The sequence below is a fragment of the Echeneis naucrates genome, chromosome 22 (assembly GCF_900963305.1).
Source record: "Echeneis naucrates chromosome 22, fEcheNa1.1, whole genome shotgun sequence".
NCBI classification, from domain to species: domain Eukaryota; kingdom Metazoa; phylum Chordata; class Actinopteri; order Carangiformes; family Echeneidae; genus Echeneis; species Echeneis naucrates.
In genome coordinates, this window is record NC_042532.1 from 8,740,001 (window position 1) to 8,755,334 (window position 15,334).

General features: G+C 40.1%; 1 protein-coding gene across 2 annotated transcripts; it reads left to right on the forward strand.

The window, feature by feature from the left end:
- The first annotated feature begins 2,651 nt into the window (after window positions 1–2,651).
- Window positions 2,652–13,458, forward strand: LOC115036118 (sodium-dependent lysophosphatidylcholine symporter 1-B-like). 2 transcript variants are annotated; one of them, XM_029494253.1, is made up of 14 exons: window positions 2,652–2,839; window positions 4,333–4,461; window positions 5,124–5,248; window positions 7,739–7,862; window positions 7,946–8,024; window positions 8,109–8,260; window positions 8,365–8,455; window positions 8,685–8,803; window positions 9,098–9,181; window positions 10,428–10,511; window positions 10,608–10,720; window positions 10,828–10,971; window positions 11,224–11,400; window positions 11,670–13,458. In XM_029494253.1, exons 1-14 carry the CDS (start codon window positions 2,771–2,773, stop codon window positions 11,722–11,724), a joined length of 1,545 nt encoding a protein of 514 aa, XP_029350113.1. In that variant the 5' UTR covers window positions 2,652–2,770; the 3' UTR covers window positions 11,725–13,458. The 2 variants fall into 2 exon arrangements, with proteins under 2 accessions (XP_029350113.1, XP_029350114.1); XM_029494254.1 differs by lacking the exon at window positions 2,652–2,839 and adding an exon at window positions 3,053–3,130.
- The last annotated feature ends 1,876 nt before the right edge of the window (window positions 13,459–15,334 follow it).

Consider the following 15,334-nt stretch of genomic DNA (forward strand, 5'->3'; position numbering starts at 1 on the left):
TACAAAGTAATATTCAATTCAAATATTTCAGCAAAACAAACTCTGCCAGTTATATGTTGGCTTATTTTGCTTGAATAAAAGCAAACCACTCTTGAATATCCAACGGATTTGCAAGAAGTTAGACAAAATAAAAATAAAATAAATAAATGAATAAATTCTGTGGTTTAAATGTTGTTCTTTTCTTCAGTACCCTTTAGAGTTTGTAAATGATAAACTCTGAAAAGGAAGTACCATGTTGGATGACCTACTGCTGACACAGCAGGGTGAGGGCTCACAAGGGGACATTGTGTCCATTATTGCTAACAAAAGACCAAAGAAAGTGAAGATAATAATGTCTAGAGAGTAATTACTGATTTAATTTTTTGTTGTAGGTCATTTGAATGGTGTTATAATGGAAAAAGACAAAGAAAATAATTTATGTATGTATGTAGGTTTTCCTCTGTAAGTAACAGAGAAAATACTAATGGAAAGGATCAGAGTGTGGAATGTGCTTTTAAGTTTTAACAGCAATCCCAGTTAAAGCCTAACACGTGTTTTGGTGACACCTACAGAAGAGTATGGTATGATGATGCTATAATGTCCACTAGATGGTGGCACAACACAAGTATTTTTTTCATGTAACGGTCCAGAAGATTGTATATCAAATTAAATTTTATTAGTATATTTATGTGTTATAGATATGACAATAAATATTATTCCAGGAATTGTTCATATGAAGCAGGTCTAGACCAAACTCTCTGTAAAGTTACTGTGCCCTTAAGCGACCTGTGGTAAAAAGTACACTAAGGACTACACTTTAGTCCAATTTACAATTATTTCTACTTTATCTGTGTTATTTATATTATTATAATTGATTATTCTATGCAACTAACATTGTAATCTTTACTCAAGCTATCTGATGGCTAAGTTAGTTGCTACTTGACTGAAAATGTAAAACTTGAGTCTTTGTAACTGCCAACTGCCAACATTAAAAGTTACTGTACTTTCCGCAGAATAAAAAACAAAACAAAAACCAAATGTTGTCAAAATGTGAATTTAAGTGCATCAGTTCTTTGTAGTCATGGTTATTCATTCATATAAAGTGATGTAATTATATGTTGTTCCCTCTAGCTTTGGTGGGAACAAATCTGCAGGATTAAGATGTTTTAGGTTATTGTATGTCATGAGACCAGCTAAGTTGCCAAAGACAAAGATGTGAGCTTTGCTTCACTGTAGCTGAGTAAATGAAAATGAGGGTGATTTATGTTGACAGTAGTTGTAATGGCCTCTCTAATGTGGAAAGAGACTGCCAGTTTGTTGAAAAAAGGAAATGAAAAAATAAGTGTTATTTTTGGACTTATATTTAGAAATACATTTTGATATATTTATATTATATGAATTGCCTTTTCCCACTTTGTGGCTTGTTTAACTAATATTATTCCCAGTTAAGAATGATTAAATATTAAATCACTGTGGAACGGGGTAATATGCACTGTTAAAGGGACTTTAGAGTGCAACCACTCTAAACTTTGGCAATCAGCCACTCCGGTTATCATCATTAGCACAAATGGATGTCTTGCACAAAATATATTAGCTGTAGCTGTCTGTAGCTAGTTAACATGCTGTGCTAACGGGGCATGTATGCTGATGGTAAACACCTGGATCTGCTAATTACAGCGAGCATATACATTTTTTTTTTTATGAAATATATATATGTACAGCTGTACATATATATAGATCGCCCCAAACTACAGGAGCATGGTCTCCCTTGCTTTCTAGTAGTCAATTACACCAAGTCATATTATTCAGTTGATGTTTCCATAAAAAATTTAAAAACATAAATAAGATCTCCAACTTTAGGGATTTGTGTAGTGTATAATTTACCCCAACCCTCCTACAGCTGTCATGATGGAGTAAACAAGCTATAGAGACTAAGTAATTATTGTATCAGCCTGTAAATACAGTATATCCTCAGTAGAGTTTTAGCACCTTTGGGTGGCAGCCTCAGCTGGACATGGGAGGAACTGCAGTCTTTGGTCATTGGGTTGACCTCAGCATTGGACCCAAGGTTAGAGACTAGTAGATAACTGCCAAGGGTAAGGCTGGGGTCAGTTTATCACTTTAATAGACAACTGCTCTGCGTTTGAGGTCATCTCACACTACACGTGTCCAGAAGGAACTGTATAATAAAAGCAAATGTGGAAACCATTAATTCATAGCCATCATAATAATTTTATTTCACTTCACATGCACAGTAATCTCGCAGTGTTTGTCCTTTGGCTCAACAATGAGATGTCACTATCACAGTGGAGGTGCTGAAGGAATTCCACACATGTTAGATGTAATTATTATGACTATATATTACTATTTCCTGTTAGTAAGGTCTAGTTGTAACGGTATTTGCTTTACCTTTCCAGCATTAAACCAGTCAATGATCGGATGATGGGTGATGCTTTCATTTTTACTAATTTGTCACTTAAAAAAAAAAAAATTGTGTACACATGACTGTTACATGACTCTTTGCAAGACTCCGAATACGGTTTTCCGGCTGACTTTGTCGCCATCCGTTGCTATAGCCACGTCAGCTGCCGTGCATTTCCTGCAGCGGATGAATGGAGGGGAGCGTGCGTTTGTGTCGTCACGGCAGGTCACAGACAGCTCGAGACTCCCATCTGAGCGGAGAATGAAGGAGAGCAGAGCAGGGCAGTCACACACCACGTTTCCGTGAAACCGCTCTCCCCCGGCCTCAAGACAAAGAGAACTCACTTTCTTCATCGTTTTGAAAACCACAATGGCAAGAGGAGAGGGCGCCGAGCAGTACGCTGCCAACCTGCTGTCAGTTAAACCCAAGACCGCGAGGGTAAACGTGTTTTTTTTTTGTTTTTTGTGTGTGTTTGTGTGTCAGTGGGGTTCACAGAAAGTGTCCGTTTCCCTCTCCCGTTCATTCAAACGTATAAACGGGCGCTTAAATTGAAAGTTTGGCAGATTGCACTTCCTCCGGCCGGCGCCTCGCTGCTGAGAGCCGTCACGGTTTGAATTGAAATTGCTCCTGATTCAGTCAGTCCGTGCTCCCGCAGCTGTTACCGGCTTTAAAGGGACCTCACCGTGATCGCCCCTCCACGCTGCCCGGTGTGGTCCAATACAGACACAGGTGATGTGCTGCTGTCTCAGCTGCACGATTTAATGACTCATTTGATTTTAGCCACGAAAACAGGGTTAATGAGATTTGGACTTCTGAAATATTGAAATATGCTCTCTGACTGAGTATGAACCCTTGCAGGTGTATCTAAGAGGTATAGGAGCGATGGTAGTCTTGGAGAGGGTGTGACTTGATTGCATCTTATCTGAAATCTAAATAGTAACATGACTGGATTTGATGTGATGTGGAGCTATTTTGATAACTTATTTAGATGGCAATGAAAAATGCCCACGCATTTACCAGTTTCTTTTTCTTTGCATTGACGATTTAAACTATCTCTCAGTCATTTATGAATAACATTGTGTTTGATTTTCACAGCTTTTTCTGGATGCATTATTTCATCATTTGTAAATCATACAATTAGAAAACGACCTTGGTTTTTCTTCCTTTTTTGATATTTTACACTGTGAAAGAGTTCCCCTTTTCAGTCACTACCTCAAAGCAGCATTCCTCTATTCAACTTGTTTTTATTTACAGTCCTCCATACAGCAGCATTTGTATAAGCATTTGTGTAAGTGTATAATTTACCAGTTTGTGAGTGTGTGGAAATTTCTAACATGAGGTGATGCTGCTTTCATGTCTGTCGTGGATGTGAATTAGGATTCATAAAACCACTCCTTTGCTGACATCATCATCAAACTGTTTCAGATGATTGGTTTAGGATGCCCACTGTTGGTTACTCAGCGCAGAATGTCATTCTACCTCCAACATCCTATCGCAAGAGCCAATAGCTGCACTGGAGTCTTCGTGATGTAGCGAGAGTGTGTGTGAACTACAGTAACCTCATAGTTTTACATCACTTAACTAGAGTGTATGAGCCCACACTGCATTGTCACTAATCCATCTCTAATCTGACGTTTTGAGCAGTGGGGTGAGGTAAATTAGCCAATCCCCGTACTTCACAGTACCAGGTTGTTTTACACAACATTGGTTTTTCTTAGGGTTTTGAACATGGGGATGGATAAGGATAGTTGAGGATAGAAACTGGGAAGAAATGCAGATATTGGTCATGTTGCACACCACAGACCGCATTACATTCATTTATATCTCCTCTGAGAACAAAGGCATTTTGCTGTTTTCAATTAAACACACAAACTAATCAAACCTAATTGGATTATACAACGCCTTTATCATCTCTTAACTTTCTCTTCCAGCCAGAGAAACAGAGAAATCGCCTGAGTGTTTACAGCAAACTATGCTATGCTATTGGTGGGGCTCCCTACCAGATCACAGGCAGTGCTCTGGGCTTCTTTCTGCAGATGTACCTGCTGGATGTGGCTCAGGTAATTGAACCATTCTTACAATCATCAAATTACACTTTTCATTGTTATTTGTTGTACTAGAAAAACTTTTTTTTTCTTTTTACAAAATGTTTGCTTTCTTAAGAAAAACTTTGTACAGTCTGAAAAAATTGTACAAATACCTACAATACAAAATCCCTCCTAATTGCAATTCTTCTACTTCATCTATTATGATGTAAAATCAAAGTCATAAATTCATTCAACTATCTTTACGTAGTTGCTCTACATATACACATAGATTATCTTTAAAGCCATAATTGTTCAGTCTTCTCAGCTTTGGATGGGTTTAACACTTTCTATCTTTCAGTGGTTGATCAAGCTCATTAAAGTGAACCCAAATTACTTTGCTTTGTCACTCAATTAGCAAAATTGACTTTCTCACTATACCCAGTAAGATGTTGACAGAGGCCATTAAGCTCAAGGGACAAGATCATGAAAGCGGCTTTGAATGCAACTTTGTTCTGAATCAACCCAACATACTCCAAGCAGTTACACAACCTCAACATTTCTCACAAGTGTCATTTGAGTTATGACTGAACCATTTAGTCAACAGTGTCGTGTGAGGCAGTTTTAGCTATTTGTTTTGATTTTTATTTTTGATTTTTTATTTTTTTCCCCCCTCACTCTTGCTCCATCTCTTCTAGCTGGATCCATTCTATGCCTCCATCATCCTGTTTGTGGGCCGGGCCTGGGATGCTGTCACAGACCCAACAGTGGGTTTCCTGGTGAGCCGAACTAAATGGACCAGCATGGGACGTATGATGCCCTGGTGAGTATCTGATTCCCATGGGAGCAACACAGGGCAAGTGCATGAGGCAAAGATGACACAATTAAGTAAATAATGTAAATGTGTACGTAGCATATTGGGTGGTGTGTTAAGTGTGAGGCAAAAATGATCTTACCAGCCATCAGCTAACAAGTTTGAAGTGGCCACTGAGGGGAAAACAAGTGGCATAATACAGTCTATGAAATGTTGCATGTAAAGTGTGCCAGACTAGTCCATAGTATGTATGTTGAAGGTGGTAAAGGAAGGCAGAAGGAAAAGCATTTTAACTTGTTTCTCTGAAACTGTCACCTTTGTGGTGGAATCTACCAACTGCTTGAATTTATGGTTTAGATTTTTGGTTTACTTTAGGCAGAAACTTGGCTCTGCAAACACTTAAATATTAAACAAGCCTTTAAGTACATGGCTTAAATAGGCACTGAAAAGACTCATTAATTAATTATGTGTACCAGGAGTAAACTTTAAAGGTGCCCCGTGGCTTTATCTGGAAAGCACTGTGTTACTCATCAAGCTGTACTATTTGTATCCTTGAGGTCTATCAAACATTTGTAGGGCGTTTCTTTTCATGTAAAATATTGAAGACGATTTATTGTTAGCATTTCAACATGGCACTACAAGATTAAAAAAAAGAGAACAAACTAAATGGAAACTCCGTAATCAAAACATTTTCCCTAGCATTGCTGCTGGTCAAAAACTGCACAGTGTTTTGTTTTTTTTTTTTTTAATATACATGTGTGGATATTGACAGTATAGATAAAATTTGCTGTTATCTGCTTTAGATGAAATAGGCAGGTGAAAATGTCTCAGTTTGGCATGAAATACAAATTAAATGTCTTTCTGTCTCTAGACAATCCCATCTATGTGTGAATATGTAACCTTGTAGTTCAGCTGAACGTTAAAAGGTATTGCTAGCTCCTTGACAAATGCCTGTTGTTACTGGCCCCAGCTTCTTCAATATATATATATAGCACTTATTCACTACCAAGGAACAAGGAAAACTGCAGATTTTAAATTCAAATCCTCCTCTTGAACCAAAAAATGTGAACCAAAATGATACAACCAAAGTATTTGGCCATATAAGGCTGACAGTTCATTGAGGAAGTCAGGAAAGATGACCTTGATGTTTTTTTTTTACATTAAAATAGGTACCACTGCATTTACATACATGTGTGTGAAAGGGGAAGAAAAGGGTGAAGCATGTCAGTATTACAGAAACATCTATTCCAGTAACCATATATGAAGCCAGTTTGTTTCATGTGATGACTGATATCTTGAGCATCTGAGTATTTGAGTCAGGGATGCCACTGCTGCACATTGTGGTTTGGGGGAGGGGAATGCTGTGATTGGTCAAACCCACAACACACCATCAGCTTCAAATGAATAAGGGGTGTGTCCGTCTGTGTGTGTGTGTGTGTGTGTGTGTGTGTGTGTGTGTGTGTGTGTGTGTGTGTGTGTGTGTGTGTGAGAGAGAAAGGTTACCTTGGGTCAAGAGCTTGGTTGAAATACTGGAGGTCATTGTTAAAAAAAAGGCAACATGTACATGATCCTTTGTGGACAATATAAGTTTTAATCATGAACTGAAACAAGTCAGATAAAAACAAGTCTTTCTTTGTCCACACTTTTCATTTATGCTACATTTTACTTGAATTTGTACGCACTGCATTTTTATGTATTACAAAGTCATTTAATTTGCCTAAACTGACCTCTTATATCCAACATATCTATCTCCAGATATATATTAGCTCTATAACCATTCAACTGTTTGCTCAGACGGATGAAGCCATGAGGTGCTTTGTTACTTGTACGCTACATGTGCCCTAGCAGAATGGGGAGAGGGGGTGGTTTCATATGACCATGTGAGTTTTTGCACCATGTGGGATAAGATATATCTCTCTGTGTTGAGAGTTATGGATTTCATGGAGAGTAAGCATTCATCTTGCCCATGTGATGGCAAAAAAAGGAAAATTTGTCAATTTAGATGTCAGATTTTCTGTTATTTGCGATGTGATAGGAAGGTGAAAACTTGTCACAAAAGAGTAAAGATTAAAGTTTCTCAGAGACCAGGATAAGCAGGACACAAAAAGTTAAAGATATCAGTTTACCATCATAAAGACAAAAGTGCTCTTCTTAATTGGGAGATTCAGCTGTGGCACCAGTTTCTTTGAACAAGTCCTGAAACTGAGGTCAGATGGCGGGCATACAAATTGGGAGGGAAACAGTCCTGAATCTGTGGGTCAGTCCACCCTCATCCCCTTCTGCAGCCCAGACGGAGCCCAGACCACAAGGAAGGATTAGAGGGATTATTCTTCACAAAGCGACAGTTGACAGTTCGCAGAATTCCTAAAACAAACTTCATAAGTGGGAAACATAAGGCCAAGCACTTTTGGACTCAAACCTCACATCCAAGGGTGAAAATCTAGATATAATTTTGCTTAATTTCATTTCCTAAACTGTCCTGTGTCCCTGTCTTCCCAGGATCATTTGCTCTACCCCTTTTGCGGTGGTGACTTACTTCCTCATCTGGTATGTGCCTCCGTTTGAGCAAGGGAAAGTCTTCTGGTACCTGATATTTTACTGCATCTTCCAGTCAATGCAGACGGTTAGTACTTCCAGTTAACACAGCATAGAACTTTTTCTTATCTTTGTTCCGTTGTCTAACCATGTGTTTGTGTACATTTATAGTGCTTCCATGTGCCATATTCAGCCCTCACCATGTTTATCAGCAGCGATCAGAAAGAGAGGGACTCTGCCACCGCCTATCGTATGTCAGCCTTCCTCTCTGAGCCAATGGTTTTACAACTATGTAGTTGTCCACGCTCTGACCACCACTCCTTGTTTCTCTCAGGTATGATGGTGGAGGTGCTGGGCACAGTGCTGGGCACTGCAATCCAGGGGCAGATTGTGGGTAGCAGCTCAGATTGTCCCACTGAGTCTGATGGATCCAATAACATAAATTCATCCAGAAATAACACGTCCAATGTTTCACTGGAAGAGACGGTGAGACATTTGTATCTTTTGCATGTATGATTATATTTACAACTAATTGTTACAACAATGGCACAAATGTTAGTCCAAGCTAATTGTATCGTTTCTGTCTTCAGAAACAAGCTTACATGATTGCTTCAGGGGTCATCGCAATCATCTACATCCTCTGTGCTGCAATCTTATTTTTGGGTGTGAAGGAGCAAAAGGGTATGAATCCATGAGATAGCAAGTAGTTGGAATTCAGACAAATACAATGTAAAATTACTGAAGCTTTTTGGCATAAAATGGTTCTCGTACACAAGCATTAAGATTTGGAGAAAAAAGTATGTGGAGGAATCAAGTCTATATACATTTTCCTGACATAAATACATGAGGCTTTTTACAAAAAGAGATTCCCTAGAGGCTTACATTTGTTCTTCTCTGTGCTGTATTTTAGAGAGTAGACAGAAAAAGTCAGTCCCCCTTACCTTCCGTCAGGGCTTATGGATGGTGATGAGCCACACACCATATGTCAAACTGGTCATCGGCTTCCTCTTCACCTCTCTGGCTTTCATGGTAAGGTTTTTGTTTCATAAACTATCTTGTATTGGGTGTTCAAATTCTCCTTAAGTCTTTAAATGAATAATCCAACACTGCCCCCAAATTTCTTACTTGCCTTTCTTGCTGAGAGTCAGCTGAGAAACTTGATACCACTCTTATGTCTTTATGTCAATAGATGGTAATAAGATACAGGGAATCATGTGAACTACCAAGAAAGGAAATAAGTGTTTTCCCGAATGTTGAAGTGTCCCCTTTTACTTTGGGCTGAGGATGATTTAGAAAATGATATATCTTCATTTCTTTTTGTAGTTATTGGAAGGAAACTTTGCCCTTTTCATCACCTATGCTCTTGGACACAGGGATGATTTCCAAAATATTCTGCTGGTCATCATGGTAAGTGTTTCTATTTCCAATGACAGACTCTGTATTCCTTGTAAAAGCTCTAATCAGTATGAGATCTGAGGAATATCAGTACTGACTGTGCCAGAAAACCCGGTTAGGCTGTCCTTGTGGCACAGATCAAACTCCGTGTTTGTGGGTTTTTCAGCTGTTGTTCTGAGGCTGCTCCCTGCATAAGGATAGTCAAGGCACTGGGGCTGAAAGGGCAGATTTTCAGGGTGAGAGGAGGTGTTGTTTGGGCTCCTGGGAACCTACCAGCCACACATTCACCCGCGGTTAGCAGGAGATGAAGGGAGAGACAGAGACACAGTGAAGCTTTTGTTGCCCCGGTGAAACCTCACTGCCACCATGGGAACTGCAGCCACTCTCTCCTGTGATCTTTCACAATAATTAAGAGCAGATATTTTTTGGCACCATGTATCATATTTGGATAGGTGGGAGTGAAGGTTTTCACAGTTGCTGCTTGGTTGTTGAGTTTTCAGTGACAGTCTTGTTCTCGTGTTGTCATTTAACAATAACTGCCCAAGTGTGACCAAGGGGGCAAAGGCTGTTGGTCCCTTTCAGAGTTAAGTCAAGACCCCAACAAAACATACTGTGGCTTTGTTCCTTGATCTACTCCCCATTTCCCACAGTCTTTAATGGAGCCTTATTGGAGGTTTGATTTTTTTTCCAGATACTCATTTCATACAATTTCTTTGCTGCAGCCTGTATTTTAGATATATTGTTGCAAAAATGGAAGTCACCCCCTTTAATCAAATGTAGCATTATTACAAATTTTTTTGCAACCACATTAAGACATATAATGAGATATAAGACCTCATATGACAGGATATAACAAGACTCAAGCAAGGACCTAAATTTCATTGAAAAGTTAAATTTAAGCATAGTTATTGTCTTAATTAATTAAGCATAGTTATTGTCTTCATAAACTCTTTTTTTTATCCACTTTTGTTGTCCATTTAAAAAACAAAATTTAAGCTACAGTGGAAAATAATGAGACAAAATACAGAAAATGTGATTACAGCATCCACAGCGTCAGCTAAAGTCCATATTAAGCCTGGTAGTTGTAATTTTTTCCTTGACTATAGATTTTTCGTTTACATCTTGCCATTTCTTTGGTGTGGTAGTTTTGAAACCATGCTGCTTTGCTACATTGGGAGCCCTAAGAGTACAGACAATGTGTATGTAATAATATTTATGGAGCAATAATACTTAAACTTTAATGTCTTATTTTTTCCAGCTTTCGGGTGCTCTAACCATCCCATTGTGGCAGTGGTTTTTGACGCGGTTTGGCAAGAAGAAGGCAGCGTACTTCGGCATCTCAGTAAGTGAAAGATGCTTGTTTTTGGCCTGAGAGAGGTATTAATTCAAAGAGGGTGAGGGGTTATGAAATGCTCACATTGGTCCATTCGTTCTACAGTGGGCAGTACCCTTCATGATCCTAATTGTCTGCATTGAGAGCAAACTGATCATCTCTTACTTGGTGTCAGTGGCGGCAGGTGTGAGCGTGGCGGCAGCTTTCCTCCTGCCTTGGTAAGCACAGGTTTATTCAGTGACTCATACCCAAGATCCAAATACAGATGTATTGCATGTAGATTATTTTTTGATTTTCCTCCTAAAGCTTGTATTTGTGTATTCAGGTCAATGCTTCCTGATGTAGTGGATGACTTCAAGGTCAAGAATCCAGACATCCATGGTCATGAAGCTCTCTTCTACTCTTTCTATGTGTTCTTCATCAAGTTTGCCTCTGGGATATCCCTGGGTATCTCTACCCTCAGCTTGAAGTAAGTTGGTCTACTCGATAATTCCTAATTATTTATAACATTGCTAATTATTCTCATAGTTCTGTGTATTCATCATCAGTTTTTTTAACATCTGTGCAGCTGTGCAGTCTCTAACACAAAATGAAATTAGCACAACAGTTCAGCTCATCAGTCCAGTGGTCATGTGGCCAACAATCGCATAATCCTCAAACTAACCATCTTGCCAATCTGTACTAACATCAGCTCAATTCTGCTCCCTGCATTTTTTTGCAGATTTGCCGACTATAAGACTGGGAACTGCTCACAGCCTGAGGCAGTTAGTTTAACCCTGAAGGTGCTGGTGTCTCCTGTGCCTGTGTGTCTTATATTTGTGGGGCTGTTGATATTGAAAACTTACCCTATTGATGAAGAAAGGAGGCAAGGCAACCAAAAACTGCTGCAGGAAATCCTGTAAGTAAGGAGAGAAATGTGCTCACAAGCACTGGCACACTTAACATGGAGGTTGATCATTTATAACCAAACAAGGGTATGCACTCACTGTTTATGACCATAGTAAACAAACCACTGAGACACTAAGTGCAGCTGTTGTATATATAGCTGAGATAAATTGTAATTAAAACACAAACTTTGCTCAGCCATTTTCATGTATCGTACACCATGTCTGTATGAGCCAAATCCTTTGTATGTGACTCTTGGCTGTTCTCCGGTTCTTTGAACAGGGACTCTGAAACTGATTCTGAGTCAGAAACCTCAGTACTTGGGAGCAACGTTTAGCAGCGAAGGAGGCACTGGCCAACACTGCTTGTTTACAAGCAGTTGAGGGACAAGAGCACCTACTATCTGTAGTGACAGATAAGGGACCACTGACACCACTGCTGCTGTTCATCATCAGCACTGATTATCTCCTCCAGCAGATCACACAAGGTTTATATCGCCCTCTATTGGCCAATCAGTGTCATTATTTTGTGCAATTCAAACAATCCTGCTTTCTTTTTTTCCAAATGATTCCCAATGAAATGGCATTTACTACCACTAAGAAACGTATGCATTTTACAAATCTCCACAGTGTGTTGTTGTGCCATTTAGTTTGGAGCCAAAGTCCCAGGTTCATTTCTGTTCTTGTTGCTTTCTCTCTTTTGTATGTTTTCTTTCCTTGTTTTGTTGAAAACACAGTACAACACTGTCCACACTGGAAAAGGTCTTTACCACTGAACTGGATAAGGAAACCTGAAAAATATATTTTTCTGACAGCGTTCACTAACTAAAACTGCTGTTGGTGCAGGGCAAAGGCTCGTTGGACCTGTAGTCATTTCATCGCGCTGGAATTTTCTTCAGTAAAAAGAAATCAAATAATTTTTCCAAAGACACATAACTTTGTTTGCTGAAATGATACCTTAATTATATGAGCTGTTAATCTATGTTGACTAGTTAAAAGCAGCACCATCATTTTTTTGGTGCATTACACTGGGGGACAGTTGTTCTAATCTGCTACATCAGACCTTCACTCGTGACCTGAGTGTGATGTTTACCATGTCTGAGAGCTGCCCTGACTCTGTGACTGCTCTGGAGGAGAACTGTAGCATCAGCTCATGTTCCTTTAGGGTGTACCAACACTATTCCAGTCACCGGATTAGTATGGACCAACCCCCCCTCCCCTCCAATTTCTACTTTTTTGTAGGTAATTTCATCAAGACAAAAACTTGAATTGAACTTGAAGGGGAAAGGCAAAGTGTGATACGATGTAGTGAATGTAGACTATGTGAATCACTGCCTTACAAGCACATCGTACTAATTACTTGCAATGAGATTTTTTGTTGAATGCTTTATTTTCCTGTCTTTGCTACTGGAAAGAGTTTTTCCATCACACATTTTGTGCTTTACCATTGTATCCAATCTGCATCAAATGTTTTTGAATGTGCTCTTATAGTGAAGTCAACTGCAGTATCATTTCTAGCATGTTCTCACTTCCCAGAGGAAAGAAAATGCTTTATTTAACTATTTATTTAAACTAAGGGATTGTCATTTTTTCTATGAAAGCACAGCATGTATCATAATTTATTACCAGCAAATTGTTATTTATGAATATGTGACCAAGTTATCTTAAAAGTCCTGTGGAAAAGGTGTTTTTTTTTCTTTTTGTAAGGAAATAAAAAAATCACAAGTTGCCATAATGGGATTTAACCATCTGCCTTCCCAGTATTATCAGTGAAAACAGCAGCAAAAACCCCAAATTTCTATTACAAGGATCTATTACATCCAGTAAACCTCTCCTTTCATTTTCTTGATTTCAGCTCAAATGATCACAGCCCCTCACTGGGTCAATTATTGAGTGACATTGATGTCAAATCTAAATCCTATTTATCTGCATACTTTTCCTTTTTTGCCATTGAAATTGCACTAAATGAACTGAAGGAAGCATGTTACATCTGTCCTTGGTGTTTCTATGCTGCTGCATGTATAAAGTGTACATACTTTTTACAAGGCTGACCATGATGAGCAATATATAAATCAGAGAATAAAGGATGTGTTGTTAATTTGTAATTTTAAGTCTCTGAATAAAGTTTGTTGAAAAAAAACAAAAACACTTTTTTTTTTCATTGTAGTATCTTTAAAACATATCTTCACCTTTTTAATTAAGTGACTTGCTGGATGAACTTTGACAGATATCTCATATATTTAGTAAAGATTATTATTTTATTTTCTATTTTCTATTCTATTAGGCTCTGAAAGTATCAGAATTGGAAACAGCAGGAAGTCCATTTATCCTGCAGTGATTACCTGCAGCCGTGAGAGTGCAGACAGACAGGGAAGGTGGAAGGACTGCACTGTGCTGCGATGAAAACAAAGTGGCATCTCTATGTTTTGTGGAGTGTTTTGTTAATTGGTCTCCTCAGCTGTGCGACGGACACTTATGAATTTCCATTTACGCAAAGGAAGAGGCTTTTCCAGCTGGGTGCTTCAAAATCCGGTCCGATTAAAAAGTCAAGATCAGAAGACACAAAATCCCCGCAGAGGTCAGCTGCTGCTCGGCCTCAGATCCGCTCCCACGGGCCCCACCCCACTCCGGGTCCCGGATCACCTCGATCCATGCGTCCGGCAGAGACCCGGTCGGACTTTGCTTTCCTCCCAGACGTGTCCGTCACCTGCTCCACGTCGGACTTCGTGGTGCGGGTCAAACCGTCTTTCTACGGTCTGGGTGCGGACGCACAGGAGCTGAGATTAGGCGGCAGCTGCAGAAGCAACGGGGTCCTCCGGCCGTACGGGGACCTGCTCTTCACCTATCCTCTGACGGCCTGCGACGCCGAGCGCCAGGTGAGATGTCCATGGGTGCCATCCGTTTGTCTAGACCATTGAAAGCTTTGATTCTGACATAACAGCTGTGACCCCCCCTCGTCCATGTCAGACCCCCCGGGGTTACCTGGTCTACAGGTTCGTGCTCCACCATGAGCCTTCACCAAAACGCTTTCCGAGCAGGTCGCATCGGCTCGACGTGGACATCGAGTGTCGTTATCAGAGGTTTGATTTAGTCTCGATCACGATCGCAACATGTTTTGTGTTGAACCCACTGCTAACACCCTCCAAATCCTGTCCAGGAACCACCACGTGTACCAGCTGGCTGTGAAGCCCACATGGCAAACTGCTGTTGTGCGTAAAAGGCTGAGGGGGGGTCCCAGTGACTTCCAGATCCAGCTGATGGATGGTGTGTGTGTGTGTGTGTGTTCAGAGGTGCAGCCGCTTAAATCTCAGTGTCTGTTGCTTCGCCTGATGTTGTACCCCACTCTGAATCGCTTCATAGATTCATGGAGCAGACCAGCCAAATCCCAGGAGTACCAGCTGGGACAGACAGTAAATGTCCAAGTCTCTGCTCCTCGCCTGTCCTCTGGGGGCAAACTGTACATCAGGAACTGCTATGCAACGCCATCCAGTGGTTCTCTGTCATCCTTCAAATATCCCATCATTGACAATTTTGGGTATGTCTGATATTTTACATGTCTCTGTTTCTGTCCCTGTGCTGATAACCCTTTGGTGTCATCCGTAGCTGTATGGTGGACAGCAAGAGAGCCCAGGGAGCCTCTAAGTTCATCTACCGGACGGACAAGATGTTGCGATTCTCCTTCATGGCCTTTCAGTTTATTGCTGATCCTGACACTGAGGTGGAAGTGCAGAAGCAGTGGTTTTTCTGTTAGTGCAGTTGCAGCTGTGGCTTAACACATCTCTGTTTTAGGTCAGCATTCACTGCAAATTGTCCATCACATCAGAGGAACCAAGTCCTGCGCATAAATCCTGCACCTACAGGGAGAACAGGTGAGCCTGGATGTGAAAATGTCCCATTGTGGACCAACACTTCAGTGTTTTTCAGTGGAATGAGTTTAAGTTGTGCTTC